Source organism: Sitophilus oryzae, unplaced genomic scaffold (assembly GCF_002938485.1).
Source record: "Sitophilus oryzae breed Bouriz unplaced genomic scaffold, Soryzae_2.0 scaffold_1494_pilon_pilon, whole genome shotgun sequence".
NCBI lineage: Eukaryota > Metazoa > Arthropoda > Insecta > Coleoptera > Curculionidae > Sitophilus > Sitophilus oryzae.
In genome coordinates this window covers 2034561-2048514 of record NW_022146163.1, presented here as the reverse complement: position 1 = coordinate 2048514, position 13954 = coordinate 2034561, and the positions used below count along the sequence as shown (strand labels likewise).

Genomic DNA, 13954 nt, shown 5'->3' with positions numbered 1-13954 from the left:
AGTAATGGCAGATTCCGGGTTTGTAAAAGCACAATCAGATAAATTGTCAAAAGTCGATGCTTTTATGTTGGCTGCTTTTATAAATACAAATTCCCAATATTGGTGCTGAATTACTAGGAAAAAAACAGAGAGGTATGTAACATTTATTCTTTGTAGTACTGAGGCATATTTAAGTATAAGTAGGTACCTACTGTTACGAACTTTTATATAGTTATAAATATTAATGTTATAAACTTATTTTTCAGATCAGGTAGGGAGACGTATGGAGATAATGCTGTAGGTTATGTAGAAGTGGAAAGAGACAAAAATATTTGTTTAGTACGTGGAAAAATAACTCCAGAGCATAGCGTGAAAAAGACAGTTTTTTTTTTATATATTGACACCCCTTACCCTTGTTATTTTTAAAGATTGTTTTTTACGAAATTATAGGAAATAAATTGTTTATCAGTAATGAAAATATTATACAAGGTGTCCCATAAGCAAACGCCAAAATTAAGTTACCCTTTTAAGTGAAACACCCTATATATTTTGGATTCTTCGGAAATTTCTAGATATTCTATATATTTCATGTATAATATCCTATACCTATCTTCAAATGTTTACGAAATATTGACAGTTGAAAAGCGAAAAATACCTACTATTTTCTGGACCACCTTTTTTGAGACACCCTGTATAACTAGAATTAATTTTAAAAGAGAGTATATGAAAAACCATGCAACTTTTTTATTTAATGTTTTCTTCTAAAACTTGCAGTTAAGGCTGTATGTGGGTGTCAAAATATAATGAATAACCCTGTACATTCAAATTTCATATACCCTATGTAAGACAATATACATAAATATATGAACTTACATCAAAATGATCTTCACAACAATAAATCGTAAAAATAGAGGATAATTTAACGTTTTTCTTTTCATCTCTTCTCATGGCCTTGGACCTTTTTTTCTGTTTTCGCTTATCCATTACTATTCATAAATATCACTAATTACTAATTATGTATTAATTAACACAAATAACTAAAATTTTGACTCGGATGCAACAGCGTTTAAAAACAAACTGTGTAAAATAAACACGCGTCTGGCTCCACTCATCCACAAGAACGGCGGGTGACGTCACAGCGGCAAGACGCGGTAGAGAGACATTTAATTTAACAATATTTAATTATTTTATATTAGAGGCATTTCTTAACCGATTTCAACGATTTTTTTTGTTCAATTTGTAATTATATGAACTATTTTTTAAAACCATTATTTAAAAACATGCATTTTCCTCATTGGGATCGCCGGCATCGGATTGGTACGATATATAAAATTAAATGCCGGTTGGAACTTCAGAATCTTAGATATATACTCTAGCAGCTCGAACTCTGCAACTCGTGAATTTTCGCTATGCGAATCGCCAACGTGTGAAATAGAGTATTGTATTGTAGAAACAAAATTTTGTTCTGTAAATGTTTTGTTGCGACTTAGTTTTAGTTTGTCATGTAATGATGCTAAATATTCTGTGATGGTAATATTTCAATAACTATTTGGTGGTACAGAATGCGATTAAATCACTCTGTATATATTGACAAAAATATTTTTAAAATGTGCTCTGCTGTTGTCTGCAGGTTTTGTAAAATTGATATGAAAATATGAAATCAAAAACCTCTCTTATAGAGGATAAAATTTACTACCGTATGATCGAAAAAAAAACGGCGTCCAGTTGGCTGGCAAATGACGATCGATGGTCTTCGATGCGATTTTCATTTCATAGCCAATCGCTGACGCCGTTTTTTTTCGATCATACGGTATTTTAATACACACTTTGCTATGGTTTGAAGTATTAAAAAAACAATTATTTTAGAAATTTTTTTGTTCTGAAAGTGCATTAGATAAAACATTATACTGTCAAAAAACGAAGTTAGAAATTGAAACTTAAAAAAAGAAATACCCTTGATTATGAATAACATATAGACAAGGCAATTAAATACCTAAAAAAAATTGCCATAAAGTTTTATCAAAATTTACTCTTTGGTTCTACATGTTTTTTCCTGCATTGGGGGTGAGATGGAGAATTTAATTTTTAAGGTGATTTAAGGTAATTCTGATTAAAATATTGAAATGTGAGCACAAGTTGTAGATTTCCTCTACAACTCTTCTCTCTTTGGGTATTTGGAACCAACAGTTAACCGTCAGTTTAAAACCAAATCATTTTTCCAATATATAAAAGATTAAAAACTTTCAATCTTCAACATTTTCTATACTTTCTAGAAGTATCTCGTCCATTTCCTTTAAAATATCCTCATTCCATTTAAAATCTTCAATAATCGATTCCGTACATGTTTGTTTTTTTCTTCCATACCTATTTTTTTCTACTTCAGCTTGAATTTGAGCATCTAATAAAGATGGCATTTTGCACATTCTTGTGTCCAATTTTGTTAAGGTTCCATTGTATTGCAGAGCACTTAATATTTCTTTACCTATTTCCTAAAAATGATTACTTCCTGTAAGACTACATGAATAAATTCATACTTATTAATTTAATATCTTTGATATACTTTTGGTAACTTTTCTATTTGTTTTTCGTCTACTCTATATAAGTTTCTTTAAAATATTTTCTTTTAATATTTCTTTATTAATACATATATTTTTATAGTGTACTTACTTCACCTAATACATTATTGGAAACATCCAAATATTCTAAACATTTATTAATTTTTAGGTATTTGCATACTTCGAAATTTGTAGATAATCCACAGGAAGCTAACGACAACCATTTTAGTTTTGAATTGTTTTGGGATATAACGTTCATCAACAAATTTCCAGTTTCATCTGATGTCTGGTTCAGTCTTAAATTGATTTTTTGAACGTTTTGTGACTTTTGGTTCAATGCATACGCTAAAGCTGTTATTCCTTTGTGGCCTATAATAAAATTTATTTTCTGAATAAAATATTCAAAATAATCATGTTCTTGAGCGTGATTAGTAATATTTGCTATTGAGCCGAGATATTTATCATAAAGCCAACTATACAGAGGGTACTACAAATTCGAGGTACAAGCATTGGTATCTCGGTAACCGTATAGATACGAACATGGTTAAATTGGAGCAAAGTTGCGCCTTTCGGGTGTTCACCAAGTTGCCATCAAAAAAGTTTTAAAAATTTCAAGGATTGCTGAGTTTTTTTGAAAAAAAAAGGATTTTTTTGAAAATCAATTTTATTTTTTCCTGCTGTTGCTTTTTAGATTTTTTTTAGAAACCCTTTCGAACATGTAGAGCATTAGAAACTAATAGTTTGTAGGAGTTGATTTATTTATAATAACTATACGATTAATATTATGGATATTATTAGATTGTACACTGAGATTTCAAATTAAAAATAAAAAAAAGTTAAAAATAGGTAATATCTTTAAATTGCTGACCTGGATATTATTTATTTGAATCTTTAAATTGGGTTGATTTTCCTTATTCAATGTTAATTAGCGCTGATCAATATTGTTGCGACGAATATAATCAGATTAAATAATTTAAAAAACCAGAATCGGACGTGAATTATTTAAATAATAATTAAATAGTTTTGTTATTGTTAAGGTATCCAAAAGAAAAAAAGTGTCAAGTGTTGGCATATCATTGTACTCAGAAGACCGAGTTCTTTCAAAACTTGAAATAAAAAATGCAGGTCCGTATTTAAAAAATATAAGTTGGCCTCTATCTCACAAATTATCAGCTAATTTGAAAATATAAAAATACTGTCAGATAGTTCTAATAAAGTGGCTATGAGAATGTGCAATTAATTTTTTGATTTTCTAAAAAGTAACGACAGGAAAAAATAAAATTGATTTGCAAAAAAAAATCAGTTTTTTTCCAAAAAACTCAGCAATATCCAAAAGAAAAAAAGTATCAAGTGTTGGCATATCATTGTACTGAGGAGACCGAGTTCTTTCAAAACTTGAAATAAAAAATGCAGGTCCGTATTTAAAAAATATAAGTTGGCCTCTGTATCTCACAAATTATCAGCTAATTTGAAAATGTAAAAATACTCTCAGATAGTTCTAATAAAGTGGCTATGAGAATGTGCAATTAGTTTTTTGATTTTCTAAAAAGTAACGACAGGAAAAAATAAAATTGATTTGCAAAAAAAATCAGTTTTTTTCCAAAAAACTCAGCAATATCCGAAAGAAAAAAAGTATCAAGTGTTGGCATATCATTGTACTCAGGAGACCGAGTTCTTTCAAAACTTGAAATAAAAAATGCAGGTACGTATTTAAAAAATATAAGTTGGCCTCTGTATCTCACAAATTTTCAGCTAATTTGAAAATGTAAAAATACTCTCACATAGTTCTAATAAAGTGGCTATGAGAATGTGCAATTAGTTTTTTGATTTACTAAAAAGTAACGACAGGAAAAAATAAAATTGATTTGCAAAAAAAATCAGTTTTTTTCCAAAAAACTCAGCAATATCCAAAAGAAAAAAAGTATCAAGTGTTGGCATATCATTGTACTCAGGAGACCGAGTTCTTTCAAAACTTGAAATAAAAAATGCAGGTACGTATTTAAAAAATATAAGTTGGCCTCTGTATCTCACAAATTTTCAGCTAATTTGAAAATGTAAAAATACTCTCAGATAGTTGTAATAAAGTGGCTATGAGAATGTGCAATTAGCTTTTTGATTTTCTAAAAAGTAACGACAGGAAAAAATAAAATTGATTTGCAAAAAAAAATCAGTTTTTTTCCAAAAAACTCAGCAATATCCAAAAGAAAAAAAGTATCAAGTGTTGGCATATCATTGTACTGAGGAGACCGAGTTCTTTCAAAACTTGAAATAAAAAATGCAGGTCCGTATTGAAAAAATATAAGTTGGCCTCTGTATCTCACAAATTATCAGCTAATTTGAAAATGTAAAAATACTCTCAGATAGTTCTAATAAAGTGGCTATGGGAATGTGCAATTAGTTTTTTGATTTTCTAAAAAGTAACGACAGGAAGAAATAAAATTGATTTGCAAAAAAAATCAGTTTTTTTCCAAAAAACTCAGCAATCCTTGAAATTTTTAAAACTTTTTTGATGGCATCTTGATGAACATTCCAAGGATCAACTTTGCCCCAATTTAACCATCATCGTATCTATTACGGTTTCCGACCTAGCAATATTCGTACCTCGAATTTGTAGCACCCTGTATATCGTTTTAGATTGATGCCTTTGAATAATTAGCGTAATTTTAAAAGTTTTTGGTTCTTTAAATGTGATAATTTTTGTAAAGAAATCTAGGTTTAGTTCTACACTTACCTATACGATTATTGACTAACAAAATATCTGATACAGGATGTTCTAATATAAATTTTGCAATTCCAATCATTCCCCTGTTGCCTACTTTGCAGGAGGAAAAGTCTAGTATTTCCAAGTCATGTTTTAATAGAGCTTTAAGTATGATGATGGTTTTATCACAGTCGATATCTGAATTCGTTATTCTAAAAAGAATACATTTAAATTAAAATCTATAAAGTGTATCGGTCATTTTAAAATAAACACTTGTCCTAAATTGATACGAGGTAAGTTTTAACACAGATAACAGAGTATACTCGGTTATCTGTGTTAAGACACGTTTTGTCTTATCACAAAATTAACTTTTTTTCCATACATATCAACGCAGCGACCCTGTACGGCTGTATGTGCTTAGGGCTTACCTTAGTGTCTGTAATCGAATCCGCTCTAATCCTTTGGCAAATAACTTTATGTCTTGGTAGGTTGTAGTTAGTATTTTCCAAGAAAAACTCTCTTTGGCATATGTCTAATTCATTAAAAAGCGTAAATGGAACAGGAGAAATGGTTAGTAGAAAAAATAGTAGATCTTATGGTCTTCGTTATAATATACCGTATGATCGAAAAAAAACGGCGTCCAGTTCGTTTGACGCCATCGTCGTTTTTTTTGATCATACGGTATTATTATGTATCTAAACTACAATAATATACTATGCTCACCTGTTTGAAACATATCGACAGTTCTCGTAAATTCTGAAAGCCCGTTACGATGGCATTAAGAGGCAACTTATTTGGAGAATTCTCCGAACATAACATTTGATCGATACGAAGGATTTCTACGAACGAACCGCAGAGGTCACACAGGCTCTTCATCTGAAAAAATATGTATTATTTTATCGGTAAAAAGTCGATAGCTCTCAAGAATGTCGTCATTGGATTACCCATCAGTTGTCGACGTCATTATTTTTTTAATATTGGTTTGTTTTGGGATTACTTTATATTTACTCATACATACAAAATATCATTATTTTATTTATTTATGAAGAATAACGTACCATACAAGCCACTTATTTTATTTCATTATTAAATACACTATACAGTAAGTGGCTATGAACTGATTGAACTGACATCAAATGAAATAAACTAGGTATATCATGCACAACAAAACAATTCTTGCAGTACACACCCACCTTCTCTGGATCATAATTTTCTGGCTTCAAATTCTCCAAATATTCTTGAACGTGCATTTCAATATAACATTTCTTCCATGTTGATGTTTTTTCCTCTTTTCTTTCCTCTTCCACAGTTTTCAAACTAGATTTTCTTGAAGCTACCTTACTTGATGAACGCGATCTAGTAGATTTGCTGGCGGTTCTAACACTACTTTTTTCAATAGCGGAGACATCTTCTTCAATTGCTAATGAATAATAATAAATGTTTTTATCACATCCAATAATATTTGAGAAAACTCTTATTGAATATAATAATACTAAAGCAAATTCCGATAGTTTGTTCAATGAGCCATCAAGAAATGGTATAGTAATAGATTTTCAGATTTTAAGAAAAAAAAAATAAAGGTGAGTTTCATTAAAAATGCATATGACTAAAATGTAATGTTTTTGACATATTTAACGTTTTCTAAAAACGAAGAACAAATTCTAAATTTAAATAAAATCTACCTAAATTGTAATTTACCTTGTATAATATATTATTTAAACTAAATTAAAACTTCACCTGAAAAGTTCTACAAGGTGAGACGAAATAGATATTGAACCTTTGTCACTCTTGAAAGCAAGTTATTCTTAGTTAGCTACTGTTTGATTTTAAATGGAACACCCAGTATATTATTTCGATATTCAATGAAGAATTCATGTCTCATCAAAAGAGTTTGAGATTGTATTGTATTATGAATAACGTTACTTCAACATAGCTGTTTAATTTTAGTTATCATTTGGTAATTGTCCACACCAAAACAAAAACATAAAAAAAGAAAAAAAAACAGATTAGATAAATCTATAGCTAAAATGATTACCTATTAATAAAACATAAAATAAATCTCAATCTTACACAATTCTTTTTGAAGAAATTCTTGATTGATTTGGTTAATTCCATTTTTGACGAAGTGATGTAGAGGAAGATCTGACTGAATTTTTGGACGTTTCTTAGGCCAGCGTTTGAGGTAACATTTTTTCCAGTAAACTTCGTCAGCAATTCTGGGTATGGTCAATTCAAGAGGCAGGTTTTCGGGTAAGAGATCGAGAAGTAGATATCGGTCTTCCAGTAAAACTATTTCATCCAATATCGGATTATCTAAAAAGGATGAAACATCTCGTTTAATCTAACTAAAACACTTTACTTTGAACGTTAATAGCAATGTTCAATTTAAATTATTTTGGTTGACGTTCTATGTAAAACTGGCTAGGTCTTTTTACACGAATGAAGAAGGAAATTAAAGATAAAGGATTATACTGTATCCGTATTGTAGCACATTTTTAGACAACTTCTTTATATTTAAGATTTTGATGGTCAAACATCAACAAAATATTCTTTATGTTTGGACTAAATTTTCTTTAAAATAAAGACATTATTTAAAATTCTGTTACAATACGGAAATAGATTGAAGTTTTGTGATTACAGTGATATATAATTTATATGATTTTGTAACAAATTGCTCGCTATTTTATGGCAAATGCTGAAGCTCTGCAAACCTTAATCAAGCCAATTTTGGATATGACTTAACACGACAGGATCGGGCTAAGCCTTAGACAGATTTCTGAAATATAATATATATTTCCTTCGGCCACACACCCGCTTTACCGGACCCCTGATAGCGACCCGAACAGTACAGCGTAATAGACTCTAAACATGACTTTTAAGTTAGTAATTATTATTATTCCTTGTACGTCTAACTTACCCAAGTAGCATTTTCACGACTTGCGACCACATGTTTACTAAACACAACGTTGGATTAGTTACAAAAAATAGTTAGCTCCCTACCTTGAGTATTAAAATAAATTTAAACGTTTTTATAACGTTGTGCCGACGTTGGACTAGTACTACAGCAAAGTAGAAGTTTCTGCGACGTCGAATGAACGTTGTCTTGTAACCTTTTTTGCTTAAGTGATCTTTAGGTGATTCGGACAACGTAGTTACAACGTTGGACAATATAGAGTTTTCCGACGTCAGTTTCAGGACCTATTCCAACGTTATGCAAACGTCGTCTGTTTTACTAATTCCAACGTTGTTTAGATTTCCTTATTCTTACGTTGGTAGGACGTAGAGTCACTACCTTTTTGCAACTGTATTGAACCATAACCTTAAATCTTAAATTTTCAATTCATTGTTCTGTTCAGTCAGACAGTTCAGTGCTGTTTTTGTTTTTATAAAAAAAAAACTTAATTAAAATGGGACATAAGAAAGGTACATATAAAACTAAATTTAAATATACATCGACATATATTACCGACACTTCCTCGTTTATTTAGATTATAGAGGGCGGCACAAGCTAGACTCTAGAATGACTAAATTAGGCAATCTTGCGACTAGTATACTACCTGTTAAGGCCGAACTGCGACTTTATTAGTCCAGTATGCGACTACTCGAACTACTCCATCTTAATCTCCAAAACAACAAAGTTAAAGCCGCCATGTTGTTAAATAAGAAAATGTTTCGTTCTTAAAATAGCAATTCCTGCTTTTTGAATACATTAACTTGAAATATTTGACCCTAAAAAATACGCGGAAACAATTTTTTCGAATGCGAATAAATTATTCTCATTTTACTAAAAAAAAAATTCAAGAAAATTTTTAAAACTTCTTTAATTTCAAGGCCCATTAGTATTTTTTAAAGTAGAAACAATACATTTATCAATAAAGTTGTTTGCGTTTAACTTTTTACCTTGGGTAACGAGTTACAGAGTCGGTTAAAGTGTTTCAATAATTATGATCTTCAAACATCCTCCACACTTAAATACTTTTGTTTTGTTTTCCTTCACTGCCATCTGACATATGTCTCTAACTAAATTATAAATATAATATTTTTACTATAATTATCCCAATTTAGGATAAAACGCGACTTAGACGCCATATTAGTTTTGTATTTCTGTGAATTAGGATTTTAAACAACGTTGCAGTTTGTACTAAATTAGGCTTCTAGCCAACGTCGGTATCCAACATCGTTTCGACCCAAAAATTATTCTCCAAACTAGTGCAGACTAGGGTTGGCACGAGGTTGTGTCGACGTTGCGCCCCGACGTTTGGTCGCGTGACACAACGTTGTCCCGACGTCCAAATGCTGCTTGGGTAAGCTTCATATAAATATCAAGTACCGGATCGGCAAATAAGAATAGACGGCAAGTTATCTCAGATAAAACTTATGATATAACTTTGGGAAAAAAAAGTAACCCGGTCAAGAGAAGTCACTGGAAACTATTTTTAAGTTTGAAAAATTCCGCTAGGGGACGGATCTAATAAGGACAATCAGACATCTTTCTTCTTTTTCTTCTTAAGGTGCGTTCAGATTCCTGCGTGGGCGTTCATCTTTTTCTTCCTCATCAGATGGTTCAATTTATTGCAGCGACATGGAGTGCTTGGAAGTCCTGTATGCCTGTCCAATAAAAAGCAAATAATCTAGCTAGGAAAGGAGCGAACACTCCACTAACTGGACCAGAACCGTTCTGCTTTCCAAGTGGTAACCAACTCAAGGCGGAACTCAAGAACTTGGAAGATTCCATCCGCAACCTGGAATGGAAATCTTGCAATGGTCTAAGACACTCGAAGAAGTTTCGGAGGGCTTATGATCAAGAAAAATCACAGATCTTCCTGGGTCTGAGTAAGAAAAATCTTGGGATTGTCACGGGGTTTTTAACAGGACACTGTCTCCTCAATGAACACCTCAGTAGATTGAAACTAAGAAGAAACGGCGAATGCAGATTCTGTGGGGAAGATGGGGAAACACCAGTACACCTCATCACTGAGTGCGCCGAGACGACAACCATTCGTGCCATGAATTTTTGTACGACTGATATTGGAGATGGAGAACTACCCTCTATAAAACCGTCCCAGATACTAGCTTTTGTCAAAGCCCTGGGACTGTATGATGAGTTATGATTCAAGAAAGGGGGACACAATGGATCTGTAAGGTCGAAGTGATTAACCCCCCTCCCACTCATTCTAAATTCTAAAAAAAAAAAAATGCCTGTCCAATGACGAATCTTTCTCAGCCAATATAGCTTCCTTCGACCTATTCCCCTTTTTCCCGCCGCGATTTTGCTCTGGAGAATTAGACGCTGAAAGTGATAGCATCTCCTCGTAGTATGTGTCCCAAATAGACTATTTTCTTCGTGATGATTTCGAAGAGTTCACGTTCTTCTAGATCAGCTCTTCTGAGAATGTCTCCATTCCTTACACGGTCGACCCAGGACACTCTTAGCATTCGTCGTAGGGTCCACATTTCGAAGGCTTCAATTCTGTTTATTGTTGCTACCTTTAGTTGTCCATGCTTCCACACCATATAACAAAACGGGCCAGAGATAGCACTTCACCATTCTGTATCTAAGGTTTCTTAATATAAAAATCCTTCTTAATAATCCACTATTTAATGTTTTTTCAATATATTTTGCATGGTATAGCTGTAGGACGCTGTTTAACATCATAACAATTATGTACGTTTGCATAAAAATTTTACATGGTATGCTATGTCTTTTTTGCATTGTTAAATAGAGCAAAAACTTTCGTAAAAGTTTGTAGTTCTTGTTCATATTATTTCGATCCAAACTATGACCGGACTTACAAAACATTCTTTAGAACGTACTACATCCTACTAAATTATTTGCTTACCTATCCAGTTTTTAGCAATAGTTTCGACGCATATTTCTTGAAGAGTATTTGGAATCGGTAGGTGCCATTTCTCAAACTCATACGCTTTTATAACTTTGGCATCTAACTGTTTAAATAACTTGGTATTAATATCGTATACTTTTAAACAATTTTTGTTTATACAAGTTGGAACCCTCATGTTGGAAAAAGAATACTGATTAAATATTTTCCCCTTTAGAGTGGTGAGTATCGATTAAACATTTGATGTTTATATACCGAAAGGGCTAATCGATTGGAACTATAGGGTTGCCACCTTTTTGCAAAGTAAAAAAAGGACATTGGATTATGAAAAATGACCGGTGGGGGGGGGGGGGGATAAGTTGTTGATTGCGAACCGCCGATTATAAATCACTACTCCAATTTTGAAAATTTCTTTTTAAGATCAAAATGGTTAAAAATAAAGCCTAAACTATCATTTCAGATTAACCAGGGAGTTCTAAATAATGTGTTGCTGATTCTAAACAATAGTATATTGTTTTTTTATGAATAAAAATGTGTGGCGAGGCTGTAAGTAACACACAAGTAAGGCACAAAAAGTAATTTTTACGCCGAATAGAACATTCTATCTTTTTAAACGTTCACAAATAATTTTTTAAACAATTTCAATTATATTATATAAATATCTTCATATGTAGAACGTAGAATGAGTAAGAGGGGAAGGATTAACCACCGCGATCTATTGGGTCCCTATCTATCTATATATTGGGTCCCTATATGGATCTATTTTTTCCTGTAATTATTTAATATAATTCTGTATAAACGTGCCAAGGGTGTAAATCAAAATTTGGTAAATGCAGTATTTTTGAAAATCCAATATTGAAACAAATTGTGATAGAAAAACTATAATAATTATATTGTAAAGTAGTAGTATCACTTACTGTTTCACCGGAAATGACTACAACTTTTGATTTTTAAATGGTACCCTAGGTATTTTTTACTTTATTTAATAGAAAATAACATTCTGAATAGAATGGCATATCATATACCAACTTTTGACATTTTCGCATATGGTTTATTTGAAATTATAACTTGCGGTTCGTAACGAAAATTTGACTCGAAATACCAAGTGTGTGGTATTAAATTATTCGTAAAAATTGCTTTTTCCAAATATGCTAATGAGCCACCCTCGTTCCATTTGAAAAAATTGAGATATGATTAAAAGTAGGATTTGAGCATTTTTTAACTGGCCAGGATAAGATACGAAAAGGATTAGACGATCAAATTTATTTTTCCAAGGCTCCTTGATTAAGAATTAGTGTTTTTAACATAGTCATGGCACTCTAGATTGAATTTTAAAATACCATTTTTTATTAAGCGAGAATGTCATTTTATTCAGAATTTCATTTTCTATCGAATAAAGTAAAAAAAAAATCCGAGGGTGCCATTTAAAAATCAAAAGTTGTAGTCATTTCCGGTGAAACAGGAAGTGGCCAAAAACAATTGAATACGTCAATCAATTCTAATTTATGTCATATACTAACATATCAAATCTCGTTTTTTTATCTGAAAAAATAGAAAAGTTATAGGGGTGAGCCCCAAAACACCCTGTATATTTCAATATACACTACGAGTATTTTATAAAAAATTGTAGTAAAATCTCAAACTGTTTATCTGTTGAATCTAATTATCAAAAAATGGCGAATAAATTTATCGGTTGTTATTTTTTAATTTCCATAGCTTTTATTTCTCACGTTTGATGTATTAGAAGAAAACCTGTAAAGCAATTTATCATTGAGTAAAAAAACTATTCATAAGACACTAATCTTCACGATACCGATAAATTAGATTTGATTTATTTAAAAAGCCGTGGGCTTCAGAACCTCTATGTCTTCGGTAATTAACGGTACTCGTGTACATGTAATAAAGCATGTATTATACAATAGTCAGTGACTACTCGTGAATCTGTAAAATCTAATAAATAACTGTAAATATTGTGAGCTCATAATACTACATTAGAATTTTTAGAATTTAGCATGAGTGGGAGGGGGGTTAATGACTGCGACCTTGCAGATCTGTACTGACAGAATAGATCTATTGTGTCCCCCTTTCTTGAGTTATAACTCATCATACAGTCCCAGAGCTGTGACAAAAGCCAGTATCTGGGACGGTTTTACAGAGGGTAGTTCTACATCTCCAATATCAGTCATACCAAAATTCATGACACGAATGATTGTCTTCTCGGTGCACTCAGTGATGAGGTGTTCTGGTGTTTCCCCATTTTCTCCACAGAATCTGCATTCGCCGTTTCTTCTTAGTTTCAATCTACTGAGGCGTTCATTGAGGAGACAGTCCTGTTAAAAACCCCGTGACAATCCGAAGATAGTTTTTACTTAACTCCAGGAAGATCTTTGATGTCGCGTCACTAAAACTATCCGTCTTAACAACACGTCTCCTTGGAAATAAAAGCCGTATTTATTTACATATATACAACCTTTATTAAATACTGAGCTTACTTGCAACTAATAATAAACAAAATCCACGAATAAATGATTAATTAAAAGAAGTATATAATGGAATAGCGTAAATTTGACAAAACCCGGTACGACTCGGCCTTCCGCTTTCCTTTAAAATCTATACGACACTAAAGATTAAAATCCCAAATATTCAGTTTTCTAAAAAATTAGGCACATGTTTTTAACTCAATACCTACTTCAAAAGCCACTTGAACTACGTCCTCGAAGGAACCCTTGTCTTCGGTCATAAATTAATAGACAAGAGTTCACAAGACCAAACGTCACCAACAGTAAATCCATAAACTTTCACTTTTGAATAGGATCGAGAAAAACATATGCATCTAAAACTGAAATTACCTTTGTTCTAAAAAATGTAACAGAAATTGC

At 31.8% G+C, this 13954-nt stretch overlaps 1 protein-coding gene across 1 annotated transcript; it reads right to left on the bottom strand.

Moving 5' to 3' along the window:
* Positions 1-1777: 1777 nt before the first annotated feature.
* LOC115877592 lies at positions 1778-11253 on the bottom strand. The gene is made up of 8 exons (XM_030893839.1): positions 11076-11253; positions 7306-7548; positions 6429-6655; positions 5959-6111; positions 5664-5767; positions 5266-5447; positions 2647-2903; positions 1778-2468 (listed from the first exon to the last, which is right to left on the bottom strand). The coding sequence occupies exons 1-8, from the start codon at positions 11251-11253 to the stop codon at positions 2223-2225; spliced, it is 1590 nt and encodes a 529-aa protein (XP_030749699.1). The 3' UTR covers positions 1778-2222.
* Between the last annotated feature and the right edge of the window lie 2701 nt (positions 11254-13954).